The sequence below is a fragment of the Hippoglossus stenolepis genome, chromosome 4 (assembly GCF_022539355.2).
Source record: "Hippoglossus stenolepis isolate QCI-W04-F060 chromosome 4, HSTE1.2, whole genome shotgun sequence".
In the NCBI taxonomy this organism is placed as follows: Eukaryota; Metazoa; Chordata; class Actinopteri; order Pleuronectiformes; family Pleuronectidae; genus Hippoglossus; species Hippoglossus stenolepis.
The window spans coordinates 18,226,879-18,253,392 of record NC_061486.1 but is presented as its reverse complement, the minus strand read 5'-3'; the positions used below and the strand labels follow the sequence as shown (position 1 = coordinate 18,253,392).

The 26,514-nt window shown below is 40.2% G+C and overlaps 3 protein-coding genes across 4 annotated transcripts in view; 1 reads left to right on the top strand and 2 right to left on the bottom strand.

Annotated features, from left to right (window-relative positions):
* LOC118106244 (solute carrier organic anion transporter family member 1C1) overlaps positions 1–18,759 on the top strand; it is a 36,733-nt gene extending 17,974 nt beyond the window's left edge. For both annotated transcript variants that reach the window (XM_035154636.2, XM_035154637.2), the window contains 12 exons: positions 334–466; positions 1,205–1,326; positions 2,188–2,334; positions 3,048–3,146; positions 5,669–5,917; positions 6,692–6,856; positions 7,677–7,872; positions 10,767–10,932; positions 11,438–11,610; positions 15,547–15,611; positions 15,867–15,984; positions 16,750–18,759. In XM_035154636.2, coding sequence (XP_035010527.1) covers positions 334–466; positions 1,205–1,326; positions 2,188–2,334; positions 3,048–3,146; positions 5,669–5,917; positions 6,692–6,856; positions 7,677–7,872; positions 10,767–10,932; positions 11,438–11,610; positions 15,547–15,611; positions 15,867–15,984; positions 16,750–16,987 — 1,871 coding nt within the window. In that variant the 3' untranslated portion in view covers positions 16,988–18,759. The remainder of the gene's footprint in view (positions 1–333; positions 467–1,204; positions 1,327–2,187; positions 2,335–3,047; positions 3,147–5,668; positions 5,918–6,691; positions 6,857–7,676; positions 7,873–10,766; positions 10,933–11,437; positions 11,611–15,546; positions 15,612–15,866; positions 15,985–16,749) is intronic.
* A 50-nt stretch (positions 18,760–18,809) lies between these two features.
* bcap29 (B cell receptor associated protein 29) lies at positions 18,810–22,761 on the bottom strand. The gene is made up of 8 exons (XM_035154639.2): positions 22,638–22,761; positions 21,921–22,014; positions 21,699–21,799; positions 21,001–21,148; positions 20,739–20,874; positions 20,499–20,601; positions 20,291–20,391; positions 18,810–20,040 (listed from the first exon to the last, which is right to left on the bottom strand). Exons 2-8 carry the CDS (start codon positions 22,010–22,012, stop codon positions 20,005–20,007), a joined length of 717 nt encoding a protein of 238 aa, XP_035010530.1. The 5' UTR covers positions 22,013–22,014; positions 22,638–22,761; the 3' UTR covers positions 18,810–20,004.
* Positions 22,762–23,443: 682 nt separating this feature from the next.
* Positions 23,444–26,208, bottom strand: dus4l (dihydrouridine synthase 4-like (S. cerevisiae)). Its single transcript, XM_035154638.2, has 6 exons — positions 25,846–26,208; positions 25,321–25,442; positions 24,845–24,962; positions 24,391–24,513; positions 23,898–24,124; positions 23,444–23,780 (listed from the first exon to the last, which is right to left on the bottom strand). The coding sequence occupies exons 1-6, from the start codon at positions 25,935–25,937 to the stop codon at positions 23,506–23,508; spliced, it is 957 nt and encodes a 318-aa protein (XP_035010529.1). The 5' UTR covers positions 25,938–26,208; the 3' UTR covers positions 23,444–23,505.
* Between the last annotated feature and the right edge of the window lie 306 nt (positions 26,209–26,514).

Below are 26,514 nucleotides of genomic sequence, written 5' to 3'. Positions count from 1 at the left end.
CGTGATGATGTTTATGAGTGTGTGCAAAATCTGGATCTAGTGAATTTGAATGTGGTTTTATAAGGGGACTGTTTGGCTTTGGCAGAGGTTTGAACCCTACTGAGTGCCTACTTGAAGCAACAGCTCCACCACTTCACTTATTGTGAAATCTAATGGTGTAATTGTGCACAGATATTAGTGAGGAGTACTTGGCCAGTGTACTGTACAGAGCCACATCCAGCTCTGTACCGTACGTATCATACTGCTTTAACTCCTGCTGCCTCTTCAGCATGAGGGGTAAACAACAGTATTTTAAAATCCAAATTATTTCTGTCCTCGCCTCCTTCCTATCAGGTAACCTGCTGGTGATAGCCTTCGTCAGCTACTTTGGGGCAAAGCTCCATCGGCCAAAGATCATCGCAGTGGGATGTGTGCTGATGTCCATCGGCACCTTCATCATCGCTCTGCCTCACTTCATCATTGGACGGTGAGTAAGAAGAGCCAATGGGCCTGATTCTTGTTTGAATTCAAATATACAAATACAAATAACAGTCTCTATCTAACTTATTTTTCACTGCATTTAAGAAAAAATTTGAATGCACTGAGATACAAAATAAGTTATACTTGCTGTTCCAATGTATCAATAACAGCTGCACAGGAGCTATGCAGCACAAAATGTTTGTCTGTTAAGTCTGTTGACGGAAGCAGAGATTAAAAATAAAAAAATAAACGCTTTGGGCAAGACAGAAATTGTTGTTTACATGTGCATCTCATTCTTTTACAAGCTGTGACAAACAATAATGGGTCTGTTATCCAAGCATTTAAACACGATTTTTTACATACTGTATCACCAACCATTTAAGTAAAGTCTCAAAAACAAAGCATTAGCATCAAAGACAGATCAAAGCTAGATTTCTGTGACAGGATGTTTGAATCAATACCGCAGGAAATATCATCGCTTATCTTATTTTACGTTTTACCTCTCATGTATATAGTCTGAGATAACACACACAAATCATGTATTAGTGTACGTGGTGTAGAACTGTAACTAGGTCAACCTGCAGCAGTCCAAACACTTTGATGCTTCACTGAGTCTGACTGAAGCTGCTTCTGGAGGATTTTCACTTTTCCCCAAAAGGAATTCTCCCTTGTTGCTTGTAACTTATTAAATCTACTGGCATTTTTTTTAAATTTCATGTCAGTTCCCTCTGTGTTTTGTGTTCAGCTATGAGTTTGAAACCTCGGTGCGGTGGGTAGCGAACTCAACACTTAATCCGTCTCCATGTCCGGTGGGTTCAGCAGCTGACCTGACCCGAGATGGTAAACTGCCGGAAGTGCCAGCCAAGGGTGAGTGTTTACACTACAGACTGTATATAAAGACAGATGACACGTCTTTACATCATCTGTTCAGTTATATAAAAAGATGTCCAAAATGTTTGACCACTGAGCTTTTCTGATCTGATAAAAACTGTTCAGGAGATATTACAGGTTAAGTCTCAACAAATACAGTAAAACAACACAATCCTAGCCTCCACAGAAAGCAGCTACTTCCTCCTACTGTTCAGAAATTAAGGCAAAATATCCCGGGTACTAACACAATAATTTTTCATCAAAGACGTCATTTGGAGCCAGAGACTTAAATTTCTCCGTCTCTGAAGCAGATAGAGACATGAAGTAAAACACATTTGGTAGCTTAAACATTTGGCCATTAAAAAAAATTTTTCCCAAAAAATCCAGCAAACTCCGTATTCTTCCCCCTCCCCCTTAAACGTGTCTTTTACTGACTGAACCTTGGTCAGTGGTTCAACAGACACGTGATGGGTCTGGGTCGGAATCTTGTTCATTGTTGTTTTCACCGTTGTTTTCGTCACAGGCGTACCTTTAATATCGATTCCCTCGCTCACATTGTCACCCATTGTCTCAGATGCTACCTCAAAAACTTGTTTGCAGGCAATGAGTACTAACAAACAAACAAGCTACATTTCCCATGATGCATTTCGCCATTCCCGCGATAGATCAGCTGTGAATGAGACGCACCCCGTCTTAAAGGTATATACACCGCTATGTCGCATCCGGGGGACAATCAAGATGCCTTGGCTTCACTTTTGCGGAGTTGTCATTTCGCCCATCTTTATATACAGTCTATGGTTCTCACGCATACACACACACTAAGTGAAGATGTGTGATGACACTTGTGCGTTGTTCCAGGTTGTGAAGGTGAGTCCAACCTGTCAATGTGGATCTATGTGCTCCTGGGAAATGTCCTACGAGGGATCGGAGAGACGCCGGTTCAGCCTCTGGGGATCTCTTACATAGATGATTTTGCTACCGAGGAGAATGCTGCTCTATATGTGGGTAAGAAAAGCACCGCCCAGAGGTAGAGATACACTTCAATACAAGAGCATCAGTGCTCCTCTCAACTTCTATCCACTATGTGCATAGGGCTTCTTATGACTGATCTAACATGTGGGTCACATTTCTGATAAACACAGAACACAACATAGTGTAACAGTAAAAATGGACACACACAGTAACTTCCTCAAGGCACTGATCTGTTAATAGCTGCACCACAGGCAAGCAGTACACAGACAGGGATCCTCTACAGACGTCAGTTGAACACTTACATGTACAGAATAGGTCAGTGTACATACCGTTATCTGTTCAGTTATATAAAACGATGACCAAGATATTTGACCACTGAGCTTTTTTGTACTGATCTGATAGTTAAAACTGTTCAGGAGATATTACAGGTGAGGTCTCAACAAATACAGTCACATCAACACAATCACAGCCTCCACACGAAGGAGCAAACTAAATAAAACCAGATTTGTTCACGTTCCACAGCGGTGTTTGGCTCAAAAAACAAACAACCAAGGCAGTAAATCTAAGTTCTAAGCAAATGATAAGAATGAAAAAAATCATGTTACTTAGTCATTCCCAAACAAATGATGAGTTAAAAACAGATGTAATTTGTCTGTGTAGTGCTCAGGATCTCAATTCTTAATAGCTGAAGTCCTAACCAGTTTGTGTGTTTTTTTGTCTTCTCGTTGTGTTTATCATCATCCCAGGCTGTGTGCAGACCATTGCGGTGGTTGGACCTGTGTTTGGATACCTGTTAGGCTCCCTGTGTGCCAAAATCTATGTGGACATTGGATTTGTAAAAATGGGTGAGTTTAAACACAAGCACATTTTTCGTTTTAAGTTCGGACCATTATGTAAATATGCAGAGCTGCTGTCATTGACTCTTCATTCTATAGACTCAAAATGGGCTTGTGTAAATGGATTTGGAGAACATTTGATTGTTCTTATTCCATCTTAAATTGTACGGAAGATATTCTGAACTTCGGCTACATCCAAGGTGCTATGATTTAGTTTTAAAATGTCATTTTTGCTATGTTCATACCTGGTGTCCACACTGCTCAAGTGTTTTCAAACACCGAAAACTGAGAAATTTGGAAACGCTGCTGGAGACATTTGAGTTTGAGAACTCTAAGACTGCATCGTAGTCTGGACGAACAGAAACATAGAAGTTAGGAAAGCGATGACGCAGTCGCCTGATTGTTTTTATCAGTCACACCTCGACTACCAGCGGTGAATGCTTAACGTTTCTAACACTTACTGTCAGTTGCAAGAAAATAAATCCCTGGTCTTACTTTTCACCATTGGTGCTTGTAGTACTGTAACTAAGCAACCAACTGTAGAGTAAACAATCTGCTTCCTGTTTTTACAAGCATGCTTCTGATACACAGATACAATTTCATTCATTCATTTCATTTTCGTTTTCAAACGTTATAAAAATAGAAAACTATTAGTACAGTATCATACTTACCTATAAAAGACACTATATATTTCTGACTAAAATATATTGAAAACCTTTTTGTCTATATCCCACATTTATTTTGATCAGATTTAGTCTTCATCTTTGTAATCTGTTCTATAATTTCATAATGGATGTAGCAGTTCCATAATGCAACCAATGCCATGATAGCATGATGCCATATATTTATTGGTGAGCCCTTGCAAAATCTATACCTCTCCAGTGACCTGCAGTCAGAATCAGATATGATTAAAGCAAACGCAACATTCTCCCAAGACCGAGAATGTAGATTTTTACCGAAGGAAAACTACACAGAAAAACTACATTTAGTGATGGCTGACTGTGGTTTCAGGTTGTTGTTCACCAAGCCTCACTGTCACACTGCTAGGGTTTACTGGAGTTTTCTCGGAATAATAATAATAATAATAACTTTATTTGTATAGCACTTATCTAAACGAGGTAACAAAGTGCTTCACACAAAAATCCATGGTAAAAATGAAGAATCGATTGTAATAAAAGATATTCTGTTCAGTCTAATTTAAGAGCCAAATCATGACATAATAAGGTCGAGACCTTAAAGTTTGTAGAGAAAACCCAACAGTTCCCAAATAGAACATGGCCATTGTTAATGTTATGAGTAACACCTGTACTTTCGATGTCATCACAGGTCAAAATGTTCTTCGCTGAAAAAGCTCTTGTCATTCATAAAACTGAGGCATGATGTTATCAGATACAACAACACGGGAACACTGTCCGTGTGCATGCATGCGTTTGTGTGTGTGTGTGTGTGTGTGTGTGTGTGTGTGTGTGTGTGTGTGTGTGTGTGTGTGTGTGTGTGTGTGTGTGTGTGTGTGTGTGTCTGCACAATTCAATGACTACGGGATTAGCATCGAATTAGCTAATGAACAAGGCCAGGTGAGGGAGAGGAAATATAAATCCCTCTAAATGTCTCTACTGCAGAGTGAGGGAGGGAAAAGATGGAGAAAATAAATGTTTGGAAAATGTCAGAGTGAGCCCATGTGAGAATACAACTGGAAAAAGTCTGGAAACATTTTTTTTTCCTGCTATCTTTATTCAATAGCATCTCTACGTTTGAGAGGGGGACTTGTTGATATCATGTTTCAGATTTTGAAATGCTCTTCCTCAAAACCCTGCGCTCTGCTCTGCTGGCACTCAAACTGTGATTCAAGATTTCAAGATTCAAGACTTTTTTTGTCATGTGCACAACAATTACATTTAGAAGTCGCTGGCAATTAAATACTTGGATCACAGGCTCTCAGAAGCAGCGTCCGGGTTAGGCAAAGAGAGGAGTGAATCTAAGCACAAGCAGGGGCTGTTTGAGTGCGAGCGCCGTGTTTGAGTGAAAGAATTACGAAATCTGAACGTGAAATCAATAAATCCTGCTCTCAAAGTGAAAGACCAAGCCCTTGAATAAAGATGGGGAAAACATTTTCAGTCACACATTCTATTTCAGAAACTGAGGTAACGAAAAGACCAACTACATGTTGATACAGGTGACCTCTGATGTTGTATCATGTGGTGAATATGTATCAGTGCTCGATATCTGAATCCCTTCACCTGGTTATCCAGTCAAGTGGAGAGAAGGTTCAATGGGTGCGAGAAATCCTGATGAGGTATTCAAAACCTGCATATCTCACTATAAATAGAAGTGTCGCACTAAATCATACAGCATACGCATTGACTGATATCCATCCACCCATCCATTCATGGTCTCTATACTGTGAGGGTCGAAGTGAGGCTTGAGCCAATCCCAGCTGACGTTGGGGGAGAATATTTGCATCCTATTTCAAGTAAGCTTGAGCATTATTTGATCATTGATTACCTCTCGACCTCTGTTTCCCCCCAAAACAGAAACTATCACCATCACCCCTGCAGATGCCCGCTGGGTGGGGGCCTGGTGGCTTGGCTACCTCATAGCTGGGGTCATCACCTTGCTTTCTGCTATTCCATTCTGGTTTCTCCCCCGCTCTCTGCCCATGTCTGGGCCCCAGGGACCAGAGAAGTGCACACCAGAGCAGACGAGCTTCATCAAAGACTCCCCCCTCACGAAGCACAAGTATCCAGCAGATGAACATACAAGTTTTATAGAGATGGCCAAAGGTGAGGATGGAGGTTGTTGTTGGTGGTATATATACATTTTAATGTGTATTATTATAAAGTTTACAGCCTCTATGCTGTGTGTAGAAAATTTTTGGGCTATAAAATGCAATGGTGTATATTTTTTCTACTTTCAAGATGCCTCTGCATCTATGATAGCAAGTGGCCGGATGCATTAGGTTTTCAGCTTGTCTGTCCATTACATTCTTGTGAATATGATATCTCAAGAACGCCTCAATGGAATCTCTTCAGATTTGATACAAATAACAGTTAGTTGGACTCAAGAATGAACTGATAAGAATTTGGTGGTCAAAGGTCAATAATCAAGGTCACTGTGACCGTTCAGAACATGTTTTTGATCTTGTGAACGGAATATCTGAAGAACACTGCGAAGAAATTTCTTTAAATTTGATACAAACGCTAGCTTGGACTGAAGGAGGAACTGATTATAATTTGGTAGTCAAAGGTAAAAAGTCAAGGTAATGGTGGCCTCATATGTTTTTAGCTTATTGAACAGGATATCTCAAGTCTAGCTTTAGGGAATTTCTTCAAGTTGTCACTTGGACTCAAAAATGTACTGATTAGTTCTGAGTGGTCAAAGGTCACAGATGTAAATATAAAGTATTTAGTACGTGTACATGTAAACCGAAAATGTCACTACATAGCAGCAGTTAGAGATCCCTACATCCGGCAGTCATTCTAACATGTTAATATTTAACTTTTGCAGGCAGGCGTTTGTTCCAGCTCACAATTATTTATGTATTTTTCCCTCTACAGACTTTATTCCATCCCTGCGCACTCTGCTGGGACACCCGGTGTATCTGATCTACCTGTGTGTGACAATCATGCAGCTGAACTCGCTCATCGGCATGGTCACCTACAAGCCCAAGTTCATCGAGCAGCACTTCAGGCAGTCTGCCTCAAAGGCCAACTTCCTGATGGGTGTGCTAAGCTCTCCATCAATACTGCATGCATCACATGAATTAATCGTGGGTTACATACAACCTGAAAAAAAGGGGGGGAGGTGTTTCTGCTTGGTTTGCATTGTGTGGCAGAACAAGCTCATGAATGTGGTCTAGTTTACTCAAATTAAATATTGTGTCAGTGCACACAATACTATACTGATTATATATTAACCATGTTTACAATTCCAAATGCAGAGTTTCTTTACATAAACCAGTCAACGTTTATTTTTGTTAATTGATGTTATTTTTGCATTTGCTGAATGAAGCACAAACAGATGCAGAGAGGATATCATCAAAGACAGGGAGGACTGTGCTCTAGCTTATCACACTAACCACCACGGCTGCAGAGATGCTGGATTTGTGATAATTAAATAAAATATGAGGATGATAATATCGGATGAAAGAAAGAGGTTCACATGGTCTCATCAGACGAGATGCCTGCGCTGAGCAGGCTGGCTGTCTATGAAAGAGAATGCAATATTAGTGACCAGAGTTAATGACATGGGTGTAGATAAAAGTCTTCACACTGAGGGTAAATGACGGTATAAGAGATGACATTAAAAGCAATGAAAAAAGCAGGGATCTGTTTTTGATCAAGAAGACTTGGGAGTTGTGAAGCTTTATTCTTCTGGTGGTGACTCAGCCGTGAACTTTCATGCGTTATCAGTAAGGGTCAGAGAAGTGATCGACAAGTACAGTATGAAATCTTGTTTTTTGTCCATTTTTCAAATCCATATATATCCTTCAAAGCAACAAGTAATATCAGTATGTATTGATCCTGCTTCTCTTAATCCAAGGTGTGATCAATATCCCCGCGGTGGCACTGGGGATGTTTTCCGGAGGTCTGCTGATGAAGAGGCTGAAGCTCAATATCATGGGAGCAGCCAGGTTCGCATTCGGCACGTCTCTGATTGGCTACTTCCTTTCGTTGTTCTTCTTTGCAATGAGCTGTGAGAACGCCAAGATAGCCGGAGTGACGCTTTCGTACGACAGGTGAGTCAGGAGTAATCACTGAGCATGATTGTGTAGGTGTTTGTTATTTAAGATTCGATGAAAACACAGGAACACACTGTCCATAAACATGATTGGTTGTCTCTATGACACCATTCAGACCTGGTATTAGCATCTGTCCTGTGTGATCCCGTCACAGGTACACAAAGTACAGGTTTGAATGGCACAAACTATGTGCCCAACGTTTCCTGAGACCCGATCACTCAGACCATATTCGGAGGTGGTCTCAGGCACATGTGGCCACATATGAAGGGCGTCCTCAGACCTCGCTCGCTAACACACACACCAAACATACACGCACACAACATTGTCATCAGATCTTGTGACAGGCTGCCTTTCGAATTTATATAGCTGGTTTCAGACATGCACTGAACTCCAGAGATCCTCCGCAGTTTCTCCGGTGGAGGTGCATGCATGAGTGCAAATGTCCAAGTTAGAGCCTCCAGAGTTTCTGCATATATACATAAAATGCATAACGTTTACGTTGAATGACAATTTTCCAAAGAACACCGACACAAAATTTGTGAAAAAGCAAGATACTAAGATCTACCTATACTAATTCCACATCTGTTTGTCCATCTGTATGTGGAACACATATCTCTTGAACCATTCATCTAATTAGCTTCACAATTGGTACGTCTATTGTAAATTGCCTAAGGAAGTGCATTGCCGTGTTTGGTGCGATTTGAACAAGCACTATTAATAAGAACTGAATAAACAGGCGACCAGCACTCTCTAGTAGTCAGTGGGTTTGTTTGCCTTTAGTTTGTGGACTGAGTTGAACATTTCTTCTTCGATGTCCTCACATAAACTACAGCAACAGTTGGTAACTGGCAGCCTGAGGGAAATAACATCTGACCTGCAAGATCATTTTGATAATCACATAATTTTTTATTCACCATATCGGACTGACAGATGTTTTAGAGTGAAAGCACGTTCGTTTCTGTGCTGAAATGGTTTATACCGATCAGAATGACCAACTTGGGTCTGAAGATTGTGTCGATGCTTCACAGACCTCAGTGAACTTTTTTTTACCTACAGACTTTATCAAAATTATGAAAGGGGGAAATTTAGACAAAAGTCCAAACCAAAGCAACCTGCAGTAAAATCCTGCGAGGAAATCTGGGTTTGTCACAGTAGCTGCGGTCGAGTTGGACTTGGTCTGACCGTGTCTGGCCTGATTTGCCGGTGTGATCTGCCAGCGGCTGCAGAGATGCAGCAAAACAAACACAACCGTCAAGTCAGACACTTTTTTCTTCTCGTAGCATCAGTGAGCGATAACCGTTCTCAAGACTTTTCACATCTCAGCTAAATCAAAGTACTGTTTCATGAAAACATACAGGGTTCAGGTATATGAGGGAAAAGACATACATGTTATGAAAATGCTGTGGTCAGTGTGCTGACACAATACTGCTTATATATATATATATATATATATGTCAATCCCCTAATGCTCATTAACTCTCTATTTACTCTCATAGATGAGTGAGCAGCAATCTGTTCATTCATCCATGAAGTCCAACATCCACACAACCTGCCACCAACCATGTTTATTGTTTAAGTAGTTGCTTAATAATAACATGTATTTATAAGTTTACCTAGAACATTTATTTATTATTTCTGTTTGGATATTTATAAGAGAACATTAGAATTAAAACAGACATACATACATTTGGTACATATTTATTTTTGTTTGTTTGTTTGATTTGTATGGAGGACAATACATGACTTAAGTATAAATAAATAAATGTATAAATAAATACATAAATAAATAAGGAAATGAATAAAGCTGTATTTTTGCAGAAGTAAATGAATCAATGTCTTAAATTTATTTCCACATTTATTTATTTCTGTATTTCTGTGTCCATATGCAAATGAGGTAGGAGGTCAACCTCAGTCTCGAGCGGGATTGGTCAACTGAGCATATACCCCCACACACACACACACACACACACACACAGGCCCTGGGGCTATGCCCCCCCCACCACCACTCACTCCCTCAGAGACACACACAGTGAGATCAGAGCTCGTCACCGTGAAGCAGCCGGCCAGTGACTTTGTAGAACAGTGGAAACAGTGAAAACACAGAGTTTCTTTGTTCACATCTGCTCAGTGATCAGCGCCGCTGCTTCATGATCAGAGCAGAAGCTGCAGGTGGTTTGGACCAAGCTGGAGTTTCTGTGTCCTCCTCCTCTCTGCTCTCACTCTAACTAATAAACACTCCTCACTCGTTATCAGGAACTGATCAGTACATGAAGTAACTTAGTGTTTGTTTGATTCGCTCCAGAGTTTATGAGGCTGCATTTAAACATCATGAAAAATGACTCGTCAACATGTTGTGCTCAGTACAACACGAGACGCTCACAGTCAGGACTACTGACACCTAGATCATCCCAATAAAAAATAACCTTAACGAACCCTAACCCTCTGAACTTGAACTAGTTCATTTTAAGTGTGAACTGGCTCAACACTGCAAACAGCTACTGGACAACAGTCAGCATTGAAAGGCACAAGTAGTAGGACTGGATCATCACACTCCTGTGACCAATCCTGCATGAGACTGAGGTTAGGACCGCTTTTCTCATTAGCATACGGACACAGAAATACAGAAATAAATAAATGTGGAAATAAATAAATGTGGAAATATATTTAAGACATTTATTTATACATTTCTGTATTTATTTCTGTATTTCTTTCTTTCTTTCCTTATTTCTTTATGCATTTATTAATACATTTATTTATTTATACTTAAGTCATGTATCGTCATCCATAGATTTGTATGATTTAATTATGTAAAGCATAATATAAAACATTTTAGTACCTGGATGTAATGGCACAGTAAATATTTGTTATTTGCTCTTGCTCTCTTCTTCCAGCGTGGACAGGGTATCTTATGATAAACATCCAGTGTTCACAGCCTGTAACTCAGGCTGCTTGTGTTCAGCGAGCGACTGGGACCCGGTCTGTGGAGAGAACGGCATCACATATGTTTCTCCCTGCCTCGCTGGCTGCTCCACTTCTGCTGGCTCAGGGAGAAACACTGTAAGTTGACAAGGTACTCATACTATAAAAAATACACATGGAAAATTAATTAACGTGGTAAATACCTTACTAATGTGTAGGCGGCAGCTGAACTTCAACAGTCTCAAAACTCTGTCTCAAGGTCTACTGTATATAACACAGTATCCCAGTCTCCCCACGTCAAAGAGTCTTTTCCAGCTGCTGAGCTCCACCCACAAATGAGATGATTGGTTTCTTAGCTTTGTGATGTCACCAACCCTGGCTGTTTGAATTTGTTTTTTCAGACTTGCATTCGTTTAAAAAAAAAAAATTATACTTTTATCATATAATAGGGACAAGGGGGTTTTGTTTGAAAAACTTGATTTTCACCAGAGTGGGTCTTTAAACACTGAAAACACCTGCACACCCATTTCTGCTTATATGTTTGTATGTAAGTATGTATAACTGTATATATATATATATATGTATGTGTGTCTGTGTCCTGCTATACATTGTCACTCGTGTGCGACTATGCGTGTCTCTCCAGGTCTTCTCTAACTGTAGCTGTGTCGGTGTGGCTGGTAACTTTACGGCCACTACAGGTCAGTGCCTTCACAAGGACGACTGCGACAGGATGTTCCCGTACTTCCTGGGTCTCTCTGTCATCACTTCCTTCATCATCTCCCTTGGTGGGACACCAGGCTACATGATTCTCATCAGGTCAGACTTAAGTAAAAAATAAACTAGAAGGCATTCAGACCTTTCTGATAATCTGAATATGTTTATTTCACCACATCGGACTGACACAGACACACAGCACAGGTGCTGGTCTCACTCCTGTTTGGCAATTTGTCTTTGAAGTAAAAGCACACGATTCGTTTTGTTGTTGCTTTATTTCAAGCTGAATTACAGAGCTTTTATTTTGAAAAGTTGAGAGCTTCAGTCTGAAGATTGTGTGGATGCTTGACAGACCTCTGAAATATCTGACATGCAATGTTATTTGAGTTAAGTCATTCATTAAAATGTATATATAAGCCACAAACATGAACAGTAATGAAGCAAATTCTGTTTCATTTTATGAAAAACATTGACTTTAAAATCTTCACTGCAGATTTACCAGGTAGGATGAACACAAAGTTTCTAACTTCACTCTGTTTAGTTAGACTGTTTATTAAAAACTGTGCACACAACGTCCAGAAGACAAACAATAAAAAACTGTTTGAGGAGGACTCTCTTATGACAAGGAATAATTCTGAAGTAGCTCCAGAGCTTTAACACAGGCCAAACAAACAGTTCATTCCAAACAGGCAGGTTTAGAACAGGCACTGCACTAGTTTTCTGAGAAGTCATGGAAAACGTTGAAAAACTCCTCATCTCACAATATTGAAGAACTGGATCTGCCCCCTGATCCAGATCCGTATGAAGAGTTATTGGGTTCTTCCCTGATGTATACCGCTGACTTACATACAGACAAACTAACACAGACGAAAACACAACCTACTTGGGGGAAGTAATAATGTGATTTCAACATTTCATTCACCTTGTGATATCAAATCCTTTCCGATTTGATTGACACCTTCGTTTCAGAAAGTCTCTCACATTATACAAAATATGAGTGAAGTCAATCTCTAGCTCTTCCCGATTTGTCTATTGAGCCACTGTCCCTCAGTGACAGATTCAATTACATTTTTCATGTAATCATGTTACTTTCATTTAACTATTGGGAAAACAACGTTTTACACCAGTTAGCACTGGATTGTTTACACACCTCCTGCCTGACCTGCAGGAGTCATAGGAGGTGTGTATTAGCTTTTAGCTTTTTATGGTTCAAAGCGTCCAGAGACAATGATTTGGGTTATTTCTGTTACTGGCCATGGCTCCATGTTTTGTTAGTGTGTCTTTGTGTCTCTGTGTGTAAACAAGTGGCTTTGTCGAACAACCTGGTTAAAAATAGTCCATTCGTCTTTGATTTCTTCAGGTTTAAATCCCTCAGTGTGATGGTCGGTTGAGAATCAATCAAAATCCTGAGGGCTAGTGTCTGATCTCTTGCTCACAGATGAGGCCAGCTTAATAATAATACATTTTATTTATAGGCGCCTTTCACAGCACTCAAGGTCACCTTCACAAGGCACAGATAGAAACTGAAAAAAGCAAACAATGTATCAAAAAGATCAATAGATGAACAGTGAATAAAACATTATGTAGGTTGGCCAAATAGAAAACAATCAAACTGAATATGGCAGTTTAAAAAGATGGGTTTTGAGACGGGATTTGAAAATGGAGAGAGAGTCAATGTTGCGGATGTCTGGTTGGAGGGAGTTCCAGAGGGCGGGGAGCGGAGCGGCTAAAGCCTCTAGATCCCATGGTGGTCAAGCGGGCAGGTGGTACAGTGAGGTGGATAGTAGAAGAAGACCTGAGGGTGAGGGAGGGTGTGTCGATGTGCAGGAGTTCAGAAAGGTATAGAGGAGCGAGGTTATTGATGGCTTTAAAGGTGAGGAGCAGAATCTTATAAACAATGCGGTTATGCTTTATGTGATTCGAGCTAGTTCCATGTCGGTAGGGACAGACATTTGAGCGTAAGTGAAAGGATCAAAGGATGGGTCGCAGGCTTGTAAAATTAAACAATTTGCGGCAATTCCTGCTGCCCGTCCACATTTAGTTAATTTGAACTCGTGCCTGTATCCCTGAATTTATTTTTATTTTTTTCTCAGTTACACAACTATTTTCCAGCCCCAATCTGCATGCCTTTGGACTGTGAGAAGAAGCCGGAGTACACAGAGAAAACCTTTGCAAACACGGGGAGAACATGCAAACTCCACACAGAAAGACCCCGGCCCAACTTTTTTTGCTTTAGCTAACCGATGCACCACCATGCCTCTATTTTTAGACATTTTCCAACTTGTAAATCCTGAAGCTGTGAGAAGCTGCTGCAGAATATGCTACATTTGTCGAAACTGATTCAGCAACATTGTCTTAAGAGTGACTGATGGCCGATGTTGAAACAGTCAACAGTGAACTTATCCTTTTTTGAATTTACTGGGATGACCATCTCTGATACAGAAAAAAGGGGACATGACAGCCTGTGCTGCATACCTCCCACTCGTGATTCTCAGGGGGATTGTGCGGTCTCAATGCCACTGCACTGCTGAGGGGCCAAGTGAAAGAAAGCGTCAGATTAGTATGACAGGGATGCAGCGTTTTTGTGCGCAGTATTTGTGATATGTTGTATGTGGGTCAGCGCCCAAGCATCAAATGTTCTGAGATATGGATAATCAACAGCGGCGATGGGTAAACATTTGAGTCGGTGAGCAGAGACTGGCTGCTCTGTGCCGGTGTGATTATAATTCACTTATGTTATCTCTGTACTCATCAATGACGTTATTTGCTCAAAGGGAACATTGTCAGACCGAGCAGTAAATAAATGTTTAATGATCCATGTGACTGAAGTTTGAAGAGCCTCTATTTGGTTAATTCACTCACGGGAAGGTTTCAGTTAGGAGCTAAAAATGTGGACACTTTGTGTGTGTGTGTGTGTAGTCAATGTATTACTGATGGTGTGGGAACCTAAATCACGGGGACAAAAAGCAAGTCCTCATAATGTAAAACATTTAATTTTAGCGTTAGGATAAGATTAATTTAAAGTTTAGGTTAGTCTAGGGTTTAGGTTTAGGTTAAGGTAAGTGTGTGTGTGTGTGTGTGTCTATTTTATGAACCAGCAATAGATTCTTCTGCTCAGCAGCGTCCTCTGCTGGCGGACACTACACTAAACATCTTTAATCACAATAACATTTTTTTTCTATCTATGTAAAGGTAAAAAGGAATAATAAAAAAGAGACAGACATGGGTTCACATCAAGCCTTATCAGCTGATCCTGTTTAAATGCAATGACCTCGCAGTAATGAAAGGACTTTCTGTGCTGTGATGTTCTTGTACTTTTTCATTTTTATGTCGGCATAAGTGTTTCTTCATTCCTCTGATTTTCAGCGATGTTAGATCTGGGATCAGAAAAGCTGTTTGAGCACCTGTGACCATGGAATTTGAACTTGTAGAAAGGAAGTTTTTCAGTGCATTTGAAGTCACAGAGAAAAATGTTTGAGGAATTGCAAACTAAAAGAAACTTCTGCTCTCACATTTTTTGCTACGGTTGCTGCAAAACACATTCACACCCCTGTTACAAAGAATGTGAAGTCATGGACAAAGTGTGAACTTCTCTCTCCTCTCAAACAAGAGTACACACAACTTGAACTGCTTGAATCTGCCGCTATGAGACTCAAATGCAGTTTTGTTGTTCCTCCCCTCTCTCACTTTTGCACCAAATATCTCAGTAGAGCTTGGGGCAGGTTTTGCTCCGTGATCAGAGAACCTCATTGGTCAATAATTCCAGTTCTTCCTCTTCCTTGGGTTTTATTGGTGTTAATTAAGTCAGGTGAGAAAAGCCGTTTGTCATAATCGGTTTAGGAAATGATGACCGGACAGAAACTGTTCTACGTGCTGTACAAGTTTCCTGTTTCCATGTGTCCATAGGCTCTAACAAAGAGATTTCTACCTGACCTTGACTGTGTTTTCTCCTTTTTTTCCCCGATGTGGCTGAGAGTTTCCAACCAGTTTCTGATTTATCCTGAAAAATTCAAATCTACATTTCTTTTCTTTCCGCAGGTGCATAAAACCACAGCTGAAATCTCTGGCCTTGGGTTTCCACGCTCTGGCAACACGTACCCTCGGTAAATCTCCTTGAAACAAAATTAGAATTATCATCCGCTATTCAAACATGTTTGAGTGGCTCAGGGCTAAAATGGAAACCTTGAAAATGTCATTCTGGTTTGAATCTATACATCGATACGCTCCAACATAAGTATTAATGTTTGAGGCTTATTATGACTGTGAGTTTATTTTAATTAGTCTGGACAGTGTTTGCATACTCTGCTGTTTCCACTCTGAAGGATGTGATAATAAAGAAATACGTTTGTGATCCACAGCAGGGATCCCAGCGCCCATCTACTTCGGAGCGATCATTGACACCACATGTCTAAAGTGGGGTCAGAAGAAGTGTGGAGGCATAGGAGCCTGTAGAATCTACAACACCACTGCGTACAGGTACTCACTTCATGTTAGGGATCATATCTCATTTTCAGGATTCAGTTAAGACTTTAACTGAATTTTAGGGTTGCTACATATTTGATGCTTCTCTGTTATATTTGGTATATTCTATTATAAACACTTCATTATTGTGTGTATTTGGCATTCAAGCTAAATACACGTTCAAGCCAATATGAGTGTTGACATGAATATACAGAATAGGCTGTCAATAAACATTTTAAACTTTAAAACCTTTTTCACCTGATTGCTGCAATTTCCTTGAAAGTCATACCTTTTCAAATCTGAACATACATGACACACATATGTTTGAATTCATTGTGACTTGCGCTGCCTGGGGGTCTCATTGTGGGGTCCATCCATCCATTCATTATCTGTACTGCTGATCCTGTAAGGGCCACAGGGGGGGTCAGGCATATTGCAGGGCCAACATACAAACATTCACACCTATGGTCAATTTATTTGCCAGTGAAAGTCCACACAGACACGGGGAGAACTTGCAAACTCCACACAGAAAGACCCCTGGCCAAACTGGGATTCAAACTCGGAACCCTCTTGCTGCCAGGCAACAAGTGCTCACCACTGCACTATTGTGAAGTCTTCCATTACAAATAAACATCCAGAAATCTGTTTAGAAACCACCGACCAAAAGATACTTCTCATAAGTGATAGATACATCCATACAAACAGGAACCGCTAAGACGTAATTCAGCATACTTTAAGGTCCAATAAAAATAGAATTCCTTTTATGCCCCCCCTCCTCAGGATTGCGTACCTGGGCCTGACAATGAGCCTGCGGACCGCCTCGTTCCTCATCTGCATCCCGGGCTTCATTCTGCTCAGTCGCCAGCTGAAGAGGGAGGAGAGAAACGCCGTCCACGGAGCTCTGGCCAACGGCAGCACGGAGCTGGAGGCGCTCAGGAAGGAGGAGCTCACGACTTCTAATTCTGACCAGTTACAGCAAATGTCAGATAACAGCACAGACAGGGAGACACGGCTGTGACCGACCCCGCAGAACTGACTCCTTTGTCCCCTTCACACACACTAATACACACACACACACATACCACAGATGAACAAATACAACCAACCACACACACACATATATATATATATATATATATATACCTATCCACAGTGATACTGTACACACACACACAAACACACTCGCACATTGAGATTTGCAGGGAATTACACCTTTTAACCGATTATCTCATATAGAGCAAAATTCTATATTTGTACTACTGGAGGCTTTGTGAATTTGACAGAAATTTGATATAAATGAAATATTTCTTGAATGTACATGCTGTTATTTTTATTCCTTTGTAATTACAACTATATTTTTCTGTTTCGATGGCAGCACAAGAGATTAGATGAGGAATGCAGAAACACTGTCATCCTGAACACCAGCATTTACAAAGTAGCCTCTTGGATTTTTGTTTCCTTTCAGATGAATGAAGTAAGAAAAGAAGTGGCCTTAAAAACCAGAGGCGTGACTCTACTTTTGATCATAAATTCATACATTTCCATGAGGAACAGTAGGCCTTCGTAGAGACAGGTGGGGAGGATTTTTTTTTAAAACTTTTTAAAGAGCAGGGTGTTGTAGAAATATGTCGGAACATGTATTTCAGGAAGTCTCAGAGGGCTCGGCTGTTATTTTGACGTCTGTGCCTCATTCACTCGACAGTTTACCTCGAAACCGTGCGCGTCATCCTTCTTGCTGATTGTAGAGAGGAGCAATTTTCCGTCACATCTGAATCATGTTATTTTACTAACTAATCTAAGTTTTCAGTTCAAACGTCTCTGCACTCGTTTAGGAAAAGTTTCAGTTCTGATCCAACTGACTCTAAAACTTTTGTCTTTTACTTTTGAGACTGAAGTCGGGGCTTTTGCAGTTTTGTGCTGTGTGCTTTCGGGATGTGACTTTGTTCCTTTGGTATTCATACTCGCTGAAAATGGCAATGGGGACCAGTTTGTCGAACAGAAGCTGCTCTGATTTCACTACCGACGGCTGCCACAAGGAGGCAGTACCATAACTATCTTTATATGGTATTAATAAGGATAACATTTAAGAATACACAATCTGCTAAATGGGTTAAGACAGATAATTGGGATTTGACTGAATTGTCTCAGATTAATCTCTGTGGCTGTGCTGAATGTCTGCCCTCATGACGCTGATAAATGATATAAATGTTTATCGACTAATTCTTTGGGCAAACAACGCTGTGTGTGAAGAAAAGTCTGCGTTTGTGTTGCTGATTTGTTAAAGCTCTGCTTCTGCGTCTCCAGCCGTTGCTATATGTTTCACTGGTCAGTGTTTTTACTTTACATTGTTTTGGGGGATTTTTTTGTGCCAAATTTCACAAACAGAAACATCAGTTTATTCTCAGGTGTTATTTCAACAGCTTCATCCCCAGAATCAGAACCCATCCCAATGAAATGACAAAGGATTTCTGCTGTTTTGCCTCAACAAAAACGAATTATTTTGCTTCTGTAAATGTATAACATCCCCACTCTGCAAGAATGTGTCCATTTTGTCAAGTTTGTAGTGACTGTATTGTCTTTTGAATTCAGGTTCAGTTTTTAGGCACAAGTTTTAGCCACACGTGCAGACTCAGAGGAGCAGTGAGAGCTATAGAGGAAGACAAGTCATTATCTCAGTTGTGTAAGACATCTACTTGCATTAAATCAGAATGTAAATAATTTCATTTGATTATATTTTGTAAAATTTCTAATAATATCTTCAATGTAACACTAAAAACTATTCATATCCAATCAAATATGTTGTTGTTATTTTTTCAAGCTGCTTAATAAAACACAGAGGATAAAGAAACAGATCTTTATTTAACACAATGTATTGCATCCACCTGCAAGGCACTTCATTCTGATTCATGTCTTCAACAAATAAACAAGAACATCACTTCCAGATGCATGTTTGCAGCTTCACAACCGGAAAAGTAAACGTGAAAAAACCTCATGCAATAATCGCTTTAGCATGAAAAATGTGGGAAACATGGACGCATCCTGTGATAACCATCTCAGATCCTCTTTCACAGTCACATGACACTGTGTGGATAACGGAAATATAAGGAAAACCATACAGAACGACTCTCAGTGCCACTGGTGCCCCGAACCGAAACATAAACACTTGGAAACACAGTGCAGCAATTATACAAGTCTCTGGACCCCCTGCGGCCCAGAAACATGAATATATTTGGTTTAAGACTAAAATAAGATCACAAATTGTTAAATCTAAATTCAAATTACTTTGTGCTCCTGTGGAAATCATGTTTCATGTATATCTACAGGTGTGTCACACAAAATTATCCTCAACACCCAAAGTAAAATGAACAAAGAAACCGAAACCGATTTTTTTTGGTAACCGTTACAATTTAACATGAAAAAAAGTTTAAAAAAGTACACATAAACATGTCATGCTGCTCTTACTAAACACAACTCTACATTCAAACTACATTTGCACAGCAACAGACAGAATTTACCGTCTGTGTTTAAGCTCAAAGTGGATGCAGGAGGTCTACATACAGAAATAAGGAAGCAAATCTTTAGTATCAAAATATATTCATAGTGGTTTACCAGTAATAATATGCAGCTACTGACAGATCTTACACTCTGCACTGTGTACTGGCCTGACACAAACAACACAAGCCTTGAAACAAAACATACCCTAGCTAAAAGTGACTTGAACACACCAAGTGATCATCAGACCGGGGTCAGTTACTCACTTGATTCTTTCCCATTACCTTGCCTTATTAATCTGCCTGATAGAGTGCGAAGGTGACAAAAAGCAATTCTCTTAGTCACACAGGAAGCCATTCAAATAGCATTTGCTTTCATGCTTTAAAACCATTACTGATATCTGCCAAGCGTCCGTACTTACAAGGAGCCAAACCTGTTTCTGTGATGTGCATTGTGACCCGACGTGTTGTATGAATGTAAAGCATGTGCTGCAGGGGCTCACTCGTGACTCAGCTAAAGTGATGCTTAAACCTTTAAAAATAACTAGTCATCCTTCTTGTTTCCACTATCTTGAAGATTCTGAAAGAACAAAGAAATGAAAAGTAAATGTCAGAAAATGTTTTTAGAGCAGCATAGAAGAAGAAGTGACTTTTGGTTGAGTAGCATTAGCCAGAGCTGTTATCGGATCGCTTCTCTGCTTCCAGGTATTGGAATCGGGAAGGGAAAGAATTATATCGGAATATCTGTACTTTTGTAATAGACTAACTGTGTCTTAAAAGTGAATAATCCAACAAGTCATTATTGTGATGTGTTTAAAGCTCAGCTTTACCTGGAGCTCCTGATGTTCCTTCAACAGTCGGTCGTACTCCCTGGCAAGCCCGTCCGTCTGTTTCTTCATTACCTCAGACTCTGACTGGGACTTATTCAGAGCTGGAGAGGAAACAATCGCACATTAACAAACGGGATCCTAATCAGAATACATACATGGTATCGGCACATGCGTAAACAAACATATCTGAGAGAACATGGATACTAACCATCTCCTGCGGTCTTCAATTCCTCTTTCAGTTTCTCGAGCTCCTTTTTCAACAGCTCCATGCCCGCTGAACTAGCCTCATCACTCTTTCCTCCCATCAGAGTCTAAAATAAGTAATCAAAGTAAAGCAAAGAACAAGCGATACAGGTCTATCTATAACTGTAACTCTGAAGCATTAGTCTTGTGTTCTCGTCTAGAGTTATCCAAGAGATATCTTAAACCCAAGCAGTGTGGAGCCTACCTGTTTTAGCAGCTCATTGTCCTCCATGTATTTCTTGGTGGCCCGGTTAGCGTTGTCGGCCTGCCCCTGAAGAGCAGCCGTAGTCCCAGACACTGTTGCTAGCTGGTTAATCAGGGTGATCACTCGCTTCATAACCCTGCAAAAATAACCGGGTTATAAAGAAAGCCTGGTTCAAGGTAAAGACTTAAGGCAGCAAGAATTGTCATTTAAGATTAATATGTAATTTGTCAATTGTGTATTACTTTAAAAAGGAAAGACTCACAGCCAGAGCAAGACAGCGAAGCCAGAGATGTAGAGGTTCCTCTGGGCTCTGAAAAGCTTCATGTGTAGGTGGTCATACATGTTTGGTTGCAGCTTGGCATCTGTGCCATGTTCTTTAGATGAATACTTTCTCACTTCACGGACAGCATCTGAAGAAAAAGGAGCACGTCATGAGTTAAAACTTAGACTTTTCTTCTGTGCAGAACACTTTCAGTTGTTAAAGATGCAGCTTCTGTAACATGGTCTCCAGTAGCTTCACATTTGAGCTTTTTAAGACACAATTGCCAAAACAGTCGCCTGATAGCCCCCCGACAGCTTCCTCCCAGCTCACACCATCTTAAATTATATCACCAACTTAACGGTTGACCGTACTTTCTGTGTCCTCTGAGAGTTGAGTATGCGTTCCGGTCACACGTACCGGTTCCATTCATACTAAAATGATGGTCCACATCGGTCTGGCACAACGCGTGCTTATCCCACATTCCATTTCAGTAGGTGGATATATTGTACTTGAAGTAAGCGTATTTGATGCATACAGTCACAACATTTTGCAGCTGCATGGGGCTCCGTTTATGCCACGAGGATCATAGCGGACCCAAGCAGACTGGCGGACGCGGAAACAACGAATTTGCCCTTTAGAGTCGTGACCCATCTACAGAGCTGTGTTCAAATCATTGACACAGTTGATGTTACACTTACCGAGGAAGAGAACGACAAGTATTATGATCATCGTGAGAAAAACTCTGTACCAGAACCTCGACATGAAGCCCCAGATCCTCAGCTGGAAAATACTCTGCCACCTGCAAACACACACACACACACACACACACACACACACATTTACATACAGGGCAGCATGTAACAGGTTAATACACAGGCAGCGACGGTGGTTACACAAACCTAACACACTTGATTACTCACCTCCTGGCAGAGATGAATGGTATAGAGAGGATGACAAGGACGCCAATCTCCACATAGAGAAAGAGGGCCACAACCGTCCATTGCAACGTCATCTCTGGTCAGGGAAGAGAGAAAAACACAGGATGAGATAACAATTCTTACAATTTAGATAATCACACACCAGTGAAAACATCCCTAGGATTATTTCATGTTCAATTTGTGCCAATAGATCCCTTTCACCTAAGTCTTACACACAGTACCTCTAAAGTGCATTAGGCTGAATGAGTGTAGTTGGGAGATTAAGCTAGCTAGTTATCGTGTACAGCTTTTTTCTTCCACTTGTTCGACAATAGAGCTTCTGTTAAGAAGAAATGATACGTTAAGCTTCTTATCCACGCAATTCACATACCTTGACGTAAACTAGCAGAGGCTTACAGTCCAGTTACTGTAGTTACAGCGCTAACACAAGTGATATGAGAGACCTAACGCAGTGAGTGCGTGCTTATTAAAGACTTAAAATACACATCAACACTTGAGCTTTTGGAAATAGTTTCTCTTTTATCTACTGTCATTGTTTAAAACAATAAACCCATTAACCTAAGCTACTGCCTGAACCACAAGCTAGCGTTAGCCTAACGCAGGCGCCTTCAATAACGAGCCAGTAAAACATTTTAAAAGACTAAAAGGAAAGTGACAGAGTTCATATCACAACTCAGGAAATAAATACACACAACTTACCAACAAACTGTCGACACGACACAGAGAAACAACTTTTCTTCACTTGAGAGATCAAGCACAGCAAAGTTTGCTCTACTGCTCCACTTCCTGTTCCTGACTTGACAGCTCCTCAGACAAACAACTGACTTCCGCACTCATTTTTCAAAATAATACATTAACGTGTTGATGTAAGGCATTCATATGGATGGGAAACGCACCATTGTTAGTTTAATAGTTGATTATCAACATTTAAAACAGCACTGTCTTTTTGTTACTTTTGTTTAGACACTTTTTCCTTTCTATATAGATTCAGGACAGATATTCTGACATTATTCTGAAGGCCAAACCTCTTTACTTCCCGTGTTTAACCTGGACAAGTTTAATTTCATGAAGAGAAGATATATTTTAGGATTGTTGCATCAGTTTTCTAATGAACTGACACGTGAGTGTATATTCATGCTGCAAAACTGTGACACAGCAAATTCATCATCATCAATAAAGCAATACTAATTATTTTCCAAACAGCAAGACGTTCAGGAAATGAATGATTGTAACAGCATCATATTATAGGCTTTGGTCATTTTCCTGCTGTTTCCTAACTTCAAAGACTCAATGCACATATGAACATTAGTGTCAATACCCTTCAGATCCAACAATGACTGAGCACATTCTAAATAATCAGCGAGTAGCAAAACAATCTTAAACCTCTGTGTATACTCCTTGAGTAACACAGGCATTAATAACAACTAAATATTCTCCTTAATAATCGATATGGTTACTGTGTAGTTCAGGCTCAAGTAAGAAGACGGACATCATGAATGCAACAATAGCTTTGACATTTTATTTGGCATAAACACATTTTTAAAATAAAAATCAAATATATCACATTTCAATGAACTGATGTTTCCATGTCTTGTACTGACCCATATGTGTTCTGGAGGTAATCTATTACAGCTGAGGTACTGGACAGAGAATTGAACACTTTTCTCTCAGGCTGGGAGCTAACCCTCTCCAGCATGTAGCTAAGATGGTGGTGGAAGCAGGTGAAGGGAGTGCCCTGCTCGATAGAGATGTCCACCCAGTCCCATATACACTCCAAAGGAGTATCCTCATAGCCAGCGAACATGGCAGGGTTAGTGAGCAACCCCCGTGCAGCCATCACACCTAATAATGACATTCAAACACACAAAAGATTTAGAAATTACAGAGAAATGTCATTTATGTATCCGTCATTGTAAGTGTAGGTTTTCATGAGTGCACTTTGGTTGAAAACAAACCTACCGTCGACACCAGTAAGCTGGTGAGTGGACTCCACATCACGGAGGTACTTTATGTCTCCATTGGCAATGACTGGTACAGATATGCTGTCTTTGATTGTCTTTATTGCATCATAATGAACAGCCTGGTGGCGTTCTTCAGCTGTACGTCCATGGACTGTTATCCACGACACACCAGCTGATTCTGCCTTCTGGCACAGATCCACTGTCCGCCTCAGGTCCTTGTGAATTCTGTGGATGCGAATTAATATCGTTTGGTTTTACAGGACGTGTCACATAGTCAAAAATTAAACAATTTTAATAAGAATACAGAGAGGACATTCTAAACTTGTCACTTCTTTCTGGAACACAAACTATGTAATGGTGTCTCTAAATTACCTAAAACCTAGTGTGGTAATTCTCTACTGTTTAGTGTCATCTTGATTATCGGCCGACAAATACAAAGTTATTGATATCTCTAAAATAGTCTATTATAAAACTGGTCTAGGTTTCTTCACCTTATTTTGATTGATGTGGTATAGTTTGGATTCTCCACTTGGTTTCTGACATGTCTGACCATGTCTTTCACGAGCTCAGGCTTGTTGATGAGACACGCACCATACCCAGCTGACATAGCCCACCTGAAAACACAACAACAGAGCTAATCAAAGAAGTTGAATTTAAAATTCTGTCTATCTATGCTGGCTTAATGAATCGTCACAGTAACGTGGATGAAAACATAAACTCAACCAGTCAAACAAACTGTGAGCTTCTGATCTTCTGTAAAAATCAAAACTAATTTGATTAAGAATTAGATAAACTTTTAGATCCCTGCAGGGAAATTGCTTTGTTACAATTGCTTAACACGCAGTTATAAGAGAGGAAGTCACTGAAAGAGGAGACTAAAATGATTTCAATTACAGAGTAATAAAAAAGGAGTCGAGGCCAAAATGTCTCAGGGCCTGCGGTCACCTCTGAGGACAGCCACAGTTGAGGTCAACTCCATCTGAGAAAGGTGCAACTACACAGGCTGCGTCAGTCAGAGTCTGAGCGTCGTGGGCAGCAAACTGTACGATCAGGGGCCGGTCACCTGAGGACGACAGGGAGAAACAAACAATGATGATAAACATCTTGGTGATGGCAACATGACAATTAAAACATGTGGAAAGACTGAAATCTTTGTATTAAGATACAGTGCATGAAAAGTACATTATTACCTCAGCACTGAGGAGAATGTTTTAACACCCATTCCATATATTTGTTGGTTACTTTGCAGGTTTGTTTCTACTGGATGGATTATCATGAAACTTTGATGAAGGATGTGTATGAGTCAGGGAAGAACAAGGGGAGGATCCAGAATTATACATTTTTTCACTATTTCAAATACAGCGATATAGAGTTTTTTTTTTTAACATTGTAACATGTCATATAATAATGTTACTACTCACGCTCGTTGGTGGTGAATTCACTGTCTCTGGCTTTGACAGATCGTATGAAGTCAGCAGCTACGATCATCGGAGTGAAGCAGATGTCACAGTCGTATTTCCTCACCAACGACCTGAACGCAAGCCTGTGGAAATAAATGACTTCACTGATCATAACAACAACAACAACAATTATAATATTGATAAATTGTAGCGTGCAACAGACACGATAGATGGATAGACAGACAGATAGACAGATAGATAGATAGATCGATAGATAGATGGATGAACTTTATTGTCCACATCAGAAGAAATTCTCCTTAATACAGCAAAAGCAAATACGTGACACAACACAATGAAAAACATACAGATGTACGATACTTCAACACAGGAGTACAACATACTAAAGTGCAAAGGACAGGAAGCAACACGTATAAATAAATACATACATACAAAATACAAGGGAGCAAATCTTACAGTAACTGTCCCTGATGCAGTTTTACAGTATTTACAGTATGTTTCAAGACACACGTTTAAAGTGGGACTTACTTTGAGTATCGAACCATCGGCGCACAGATCTTCAGGACCTTTCCCTTTTCGAACATGTCCATGATGCTGCTGTTTCCATTACAAGTCTTCATTCTCTCTCCAGCAGCACCGTTAGCCGGCTAACGCTACAAGCTAACTAGCTAAACACTGAAGAACAGAGTCTGAGATCTATTTAATTGTGCGGGCTGCTAGAAAAAAAACAGGCTACACAAACTATGAGGCGCCACAGAAACAGTAGAGCTTACCCCAGAACCCATTAAACTACAGAGCTTACCCCAGAACCCATTAAACTACAGAGTTTACTGCAGGACCCATTAAACTACAGGTTTCCTCCTCCATACGGAAACTGAGCCGTGTGAGTGACCTCTGAACTCATGACGTCAGAGCACCCAACGTGTGTTTGTGTATTTTTTTATTTTGATCTTTTTTTTTAAATCACATTATGTAACAAACTGATTCCAGTGGGATCACTAAGTTTTAGATGGAATTGTGTATTTCAAAATCAATATTTATATATTATAAAAAAGTTCGCTGTCACAGTGATTGTTACGTCACAGCCATTCAAGGAAATGCTGCGTTCACGTCCTATAGGCAAAGACAGCTCTCGAACTCTAGATTCACTAAAACAATGTGGTTCTCGAAATTAAAAGTTTCCAGATATATGGATAC